Source organism: Aptenodytes forsteri, unplaced genomic scaffold, assembly GCF_000699145.1.
Source record: "Aptenodytes forsteri isolate BGI_AS27 unplaced genomic scaffold, ASM69914v1 Scaffold99, whole genome shotgun sequence".
NCBI lineage: Eukaryota > Metazoa > Chordata > Aves > Sphenisciformes > Spheniscidae > Aptenodytes > Aptenodytes forsteri.
Genome location: NW_008795321.1, coordinates 2,105,744 through 2,112,652, shown reverse-complemented (window position 1 = coordinate 2,112,652; position 6,909 = coordinate 2,105,744). Strand labels below are relative to the sequence as shown.

Here is a 6,909-nt window from a genome sequence, read left to right as displayed (position 1 = left end):
TCCCTCTGCAGAGCCTTCCTAGCCTCGAGCAGATCAACGCTCCTGCCCAACTTGGTGTCGTCTGCAAACTTACTGAGGGTGCACTCAATCCCCTCATCCAGATCATTGATAATGATATTGAACAAGACACAGTTTGTCTTAGTTTCAATGCAAGCAAACAGAAAATGGCTGATCACTACTGTCTGAGTTAAAGGAGGCATTATGTGTTCTTTATGCTGTTCGGCTGGCAGAAATTTAGAGGAAGAACTTAGTGATACAGTGAGAATCTCATCCATCACGGGCAATGACTCCTGGTGCCAGCTTTCACATCAAGGTCAGCTGAATGGAAAGTGTTGGGTACAGGAACGGAAAGGCTTGATCATGCAAACAAACTGCCAAATCAAAATGAGAACATACCTCCCTGTTCTACACTTAAAATAAAGAAATGGAGAAAGTGTCAAATTCTCTAATTCCAGAATAATAGCAACTGGGAGCTGGTTAATGTTCAGCCTTCAGAGCCATTACCTCTACAGGGACTTGTGCCTTCACAGCTGGATGAAAAGTGACTTGCTTTTATGATCCCAAGGAGATGAGGAGCTCAGACTGCAAAACTCAGAAACACCTTTGTCATAGCAGAAGGACAAGCAGACAGCACAGGGCTAAGTCTTATTCTAAGGCCAGAATGCAAATGCATTCAGCTGATGATTTCACAGGCATTTCAGTCTTGACATCAGCTGAATGACTCGTGTCCAATTATCCAGCTATGTCACCAAACTCTGTGCCTTGACCTACATCAAGCCTAGCAGCTCGGTATGCTGATTCAAAGACATCAAAGACAAATGGCAGTTTTAAGGCAGGCTTTGCGGCAAGCCAGCAGTGCTGGTGCAGTCACCTCCGGGAAGCCAGCACCTGACAGAAAGCCAGCAACCCACACCTGTTGAGCAGGGACTCTCCCCTCACCCACCACAGTCCCCGTCTCAATTCTCCTGTGCCACAATGAGGGAGAAGCACTGTCACTGCAACAGCTGTCAATAACCTATCCCTTCTCCAGGTGAACCCACTGCCGCCCACTCCTTGCCACCAGGCCAGGTAGTAAGCCAGGGATGTCTGGGGTACTATTAATTCCCAATTCCTCTAGTTCCGTACACTTATATACCTCTGCACACCTATAAAAATTTTTGTCTTGGCATGCGTATGGAGGGCCTGCACTTCCAACAAGTAGTTGGTTGTCTCTGACAATGCCATCAGCCAGGCTTACTGGCTTCATTCACTTGCAGACCAAGTGAATAATTGTTCTTCGTACTCCTTTCCACGACCATTTTGTGTTCCACAGCCAGCACACGTTCTTGACCTCCTGTCCCAACCCTAAAGCTGAGCTTCCCAATGAGCATGTTCCACCATCACATAAGAAAAACTGAGGTCAGAAGGGGATCAGAAGGGAAATGCAACCTGACATCCATGAGCACAGCACAAAGGTGCACCTCATACTCAGAGAAAACTAGACGCACTGTAGAGGAGATACAGGTGTCCACACACCCAACAAATGCCACAAAAACTGTATTTAAGAAGCAGGGAGCATAGGGGAGCATAGGATATTTTAACATCTGGCTTACTGCCAGGGAGACACTGCCTAGCAGTAAGTGCTAGACAACTTCAGAGCAATGACTTCTCCTCTTCTCCATGAGTTTGCACAGCCACACCAGCACACATGGACACGTCGCTACTTCTGCTCTGGAGAAGCACATGGCTGAAAGAGGCAAGAGTGCTATACATCCACTGCAAAGATGTGTGAGGAAAATCACACGCTGTCTGTGTATATGCTATCTTGCTCAAGCTACTAATCATCCTCTCCATGGACAATAGACTTTACACACATTTTTAACAAAGGAAAGGAAAAAAAAGGTCTGGGTGCAACAAGCTTTCAGGACGCATGACAGGTGAGGTCCAGTGTTTGTGAAATGAAAGGAAACTAAGTACAGGAAGAAATAGCTAATGGAACTGAAGCAAGACATAAGCAAGTGACAGCAAGACAGGGTGGCCAAATGCTGACTCCAGTGAGACTAATTTGTTAAGCAAAGCAAACAATTTGTCCAAGTTTCACCTCAAGGGTCACATTTTTTCAAATAGTAATAGAAATATCACTCCTCTTCTGATGATTTGAACAAAACTATCTGGAACATACATCTATTATGTATGTATGTGTGTGTGTGTGTGTATATATGTCTATATTAGTGTTTGGTATATCTTTGAATTTGTTTCAGTTTGAGTTTGAATTTGTTCAGTTCAGCTGGTTCTTTAAAAGGTCAAGAGGTACCAGTCTGTTAGAGGGGTTTGGTTTTCTGGTCTTTTTTTAAGATATAAATAAAGACTAGTTATTTCCTGGTAAAATATTTCAGATGTGAAATTGAACAATGTCAGATGCACACATTGTCAGGCAAAAAAATATTTATGCGGGACTAATTCCAGTATCCAATATTGGTTCACTACATAGATTGCTGAACTCTCTTTCATCTGTCATCCTAGTTTATGCCAGCAGCTCGAAAAACAAAACAAATCATATTTTTAATAACAAAGGAAACCCTGCTTAAATTAAAACCCCTTGTTAGCATTTAATGTTCAACTAAGCTAAGGAAGGAAGCTGTGGTGAAAGCAAACAAATATGAAAAGTAAAGAATTTCACTCCATTTACTCCGGGTAAAAGCTGCTTAGCTTGGTCTGGCTGCTAAGCTGATTAACAAGCAGATTCAGCTCTCAAGTAAGTTAAAACTCCCTCTAATGGCAACTGAATAACGGACAGAGTTTGAAAAAATGAAAAGCATCTCACTGCATTTGAAATGTATTTTCGGCTAGGCAAAATCTAGTTAGTATGAATGTTTTTGAAAAGTGAAACTTTAGCTAGTGCCCAAGATTTTTTTAAATTAAAACAAATTTGTTTACATTCCTGACATAAAATTTTTATGTGCTGTGTAAGATGCGTTATGTAAAAATTTACACATTACGTAAAATATGTTTTCTCCAACGTGTTTGTTGCTTTAACAAAGTGCCTTATAAAAGCACCCATGACAGACGACTCCTCCCATCCATGAAAAGGGTCCTGCTATTCAGCAACACCACCCCCAACAGAAACACTAGATATTTTCAGAGATACTTACAGAATCAGAAATTCACAGGCTCAGATTTATTCATAACAAAATAAGCATTTAACCTGTGCGGTGAGTGTAATAAAATCAGAAAATATTACATTCTGCTCACAAATACCAAACAGGAATTGTCCTTAGAAAATAATAAAAATTAAGAACAAACCACAGCTCCTTTCAACTGGCTGAGCGCTGTCTGCAGGATAAAAATGTTAAGGAAGGAAGGTAACTAAGGGATTACCGGTTAGCACTAGATGTGCTAGCAATAACATAAGGGAAAAACTTACAAAATCACAAATTTAGAAAGCTTCAAGCTCAGTCATAATGAGAGCTGGTAACACCTTTTTCTACAACCTTGAGGGCATTTCAGGTTCCCAGGTAAATTCTACTGCTTAATCTCCTTTATTTCTGCTATCCCTGCAAAAGGGCGTAGAATTACAAAACTGAGAGATCATTACTTGATTTCTCATTAGCAGTGATGATTCTGTGCATCATTTTTACAGCCTGAAGGTCATTTCAATTACCACAACACAAGAATCTCAGGCTCTTGCTGATTTCACAAAGGTGAAATGTTTTCAGAAGGAAAATATTCTAGGGGGTGGAAATCCAGAGTAAAGTCAGCTTAACATTAAAAAAAAAAAAAAATCAGACCGTTTATTCAAAACCTGAATTTTAAAAAATGCTGACTTTTTATCCAAAAGCTCACCAGAGCCATTCTCCTCAAATCCAAGCTAATAACTCTTTTGCTTTAGGAACAGAAGCTTTTTATAGCGAGGTGTGGAATAAACCAGTCTTCTACACTAGCATGCACTCCCCTTTCAGAATAAGAAAGGCATTTGGAATTTGATCCAAACCTCACTTAAGTTAATAGAAAAAGTCTTGTGAATTCACACTAGACTACATGCACCGTTGTTACCTATTCTCTTAGTTACTGGAGGTTCAAAGCAGAAATGACCACTCACCCCACCAAGATAACTCGTAAGTACATTGATAATAGCAGATAAAAGAGTAAGTATATTCTGAAAGTAGGGCATACTTGCCTGTGAGATACTAGAGACAAAACAGAGATCAGGAATATGCCTATGCTTGTAGTTAATCTCATTTTATTGAATAGGTTGAAGTGCTGCTTAAAATAACAACACTTTACAGTCTGTACATGCAGTTTCAATTTTAAAAAATTAAATATATTTATTTTTTCCGAGGAGAAAACATGCATATTTATGTACATCATTTTGAGATAAAAGAAATAATTACCATTTACAGCAGAAATTCCTCTTTACAAATCTTTTAAGAGACGAGAGACAAGGCAGGCAGTAGCAATTCTGCAGAAAGCATAGCATACAAACTCTCTACACTGAAGGTATAGTTTATTCATTGAGAGACATTAGCAACTGCAGAAGAAGGTCGTTTAAGGATGGATTCAACTGAAAATGACAGTGGCTCTGTTGTTGAAAGTTTTGTTGTGGCCTGTTTGGCCCCAAAGAAGTCTTTTGCACACTTGTCTATTGTAAACTTGTATTTTTGGTTCTCTTTAATGGCACACTCTCTGTATTTCTTAGAAGCATCTTCGAAAGTCTCTTTCACAAATGCTGTTCTCAACTCTGCTCCTGATCTGTCAGGAAACGTTTGCTGGAACAGCGACTGAAATGGACTGTATTTGAGCGGTGGAGGGGGCTTGGTACTGTCTTTGCTGATCTTGCTTAATACCTGTTCCTGAGGAGCCAAAGAATCCTTAACAGAAATCTGAGAGAAAGTCCTTTTTGGAGGAGAGAAAGCTGACCTCTCACGAGCTTCCTGGGGAAGGCATGGTATCTCATTACATGACTGCTGAATGTCTTGCGTGTGGGTCAGAACGAGTGAATTTTCCAGTTTTGGAGACATGATGTCATGCTCAGTGTTTGGACAGTCCTGACTTTGTGAGACCTTGGCATCCCAACCTGCCCCCGGTTTGAGAGCTTGGACAGTAGTAGCATTTAACAGGCATTGCTGGTAGAGGAGAGCATCGCTAATGGGGCCACATTTTGGCCACACTAAGAACCTAGAAGACAGGGGATACTGCCTGTAGGTAGTAGCTACACTGACATTTGAAGAAATTAGTTCCATGTTGCTGGATCCTGAATACTGCATGGTTAGATCAAGGCAGGTTGGTAAAAAATTGCAAAACTCCTTGTTCGGAGTATCAACTTGAGTAGTGTTGAAGGCTGTTTTATATGAGTTGTATTCAGCTCCATGCACTATGCGGTTAGGGAGAAAAAGGGCAGCTGCTTGTGTAGCTTCCATCACCTCTCTCTCTTTGTACTCTCTCTCTAGCATAATGTTCTCCAACTCTTTATCAGCAAAAGCCCGTCTCTTTCTCATCCTGTCACTTACAGGGGGTGGCAAGGGTGAATTCCCTCCCAGGTAAGGGTCTGTTGGAATAGGACGGTAACCTAAAACAACAAAGCAGCATTAGGAGTGACGCCGCATAAGAAAAACATTAAAGCTGTGTTTGTAAAAGGGCTCCGTTTGGAGCCAGTCCCGCCAGGCGCCAAGCACTTGCTACAAACCCTGGACACCGTCAGCTCCTACTGAAGTCACTGTGCCACAGAGGCTTAGCTCCCTGCGCTGTCAGGCACATTCAGTACAAGTTCCTCAACACAGATAAGCAAGCCCTGCTCCTCTGACTTGTGTTGTCTCCTTCAAAGCTAGCTGATTAGTAACTTTAAAAAGCAATTCCAAAACAGCAGATCGAGGAAAAAAAAACCAAAGAAAAAAAAAAAGAAAAAAAAAGAAGGAAAAAAAAAGGAAAAAAAAGGTAAAACCCTGCTGTGTGTTACGACTGGTATTGCATCATGCAGCTTAAGGAGATCAATTTTTAACAAATACGGAAAGTATTTGAGTATTTTATTTCTTCTGAACTAAAAGAGAACTTGAATAAAACATAGAAATCCAGTCTCCGGTATATTCAATTACCAGGCTAACTGAATTAATTCAATATAACCAATAGGGTCCAATCCTGTTTGATCTACCCAGACAAGTAATCCCATTGAATTAATGGAACTACTTACATGAGTAAGAACAACAGGATTTTACCTGTTTTCACTCCCATTCCTCTCACACAAGTTTCCCCACTGCCAAGGAAGGTATCTATACCTACAGCTGATGCCTTTTCTATTCTCTAAAGATGAATCGCTATGTACACATTGCTACAGATGGTAGAAAATTCCAAGGAGAACTAGGAGAAAAGGAAAAGAAAGTTAAGATAAATTAGAGGAAAGAATATAGAAGAGATTTTTTTAAAAGAGTGAGCTGTAGACAAAAATTAGAGGTTTCTAACAGGTCAAAATTTTAATTGCTTTCTATTTTGGGGGAAAAATGAAGCTAGATTTGAGAACTGTAATGCTTTACAGGGCTATTGTTTGGAAAGTAATTAAAGAAATAAATTCGGGCACAATCCAAAGAAAGAGTGGGGAACAAAAAATATACCCTCTCACTAAAATATCCATCTTTAAAATGTCATTCTTCCACAGCTAATATTTTCGACGGGGGAAAAAAAATGAGCAGTCTATTATGTATATCTTACTATTGATAATGCAGCAATGTGTTAGGAGCTCAGATCAAACGGGAAAAAAAACCAACCCACTAACTGATTTACTTATTTGCTGATTAAAAAAAGCCCGCAAATAAATTACCCTGCACTGCAAAACGCTGCTGGGTAGTCATGTAAAAAGAATGTCAGCTTGTAACAGTAACTCTCAAATTTCAAATTACCGTTGCTAGCATTTCAGGCGTTATTTTGGGCGGGGGAGGTGGG

The 6,909-nt window shown here is 40.3% G+C and overlaps 1 protein-coding gene across 1 annotated transcript in view; it reads right to left on the bottom strand.

Moving 5' to 3' along the window:
• Nucleotides 1-4,237: 4,237 nt before the first annotated feature.
• Nucleotides 4,238-6,909, bottom strand: part of DMRT2 (doublesex and mab-3 related transcription factor 2) — a 27,227-nt gene continuing 24,555 nt past the window's right edge. The window contains exon 4 of the mRNA XM_009279954.2: nt 4,238-5,545. Within this exon, the coding sequence (XP_009278229.1) occupies nt 4,488-5,545 (1,058 nt within the window). The 3' untranslated portion in view covers nt 4,238-4,487. The remainder of the gene's footprint in view (nt 5,546-6,909) is intronic.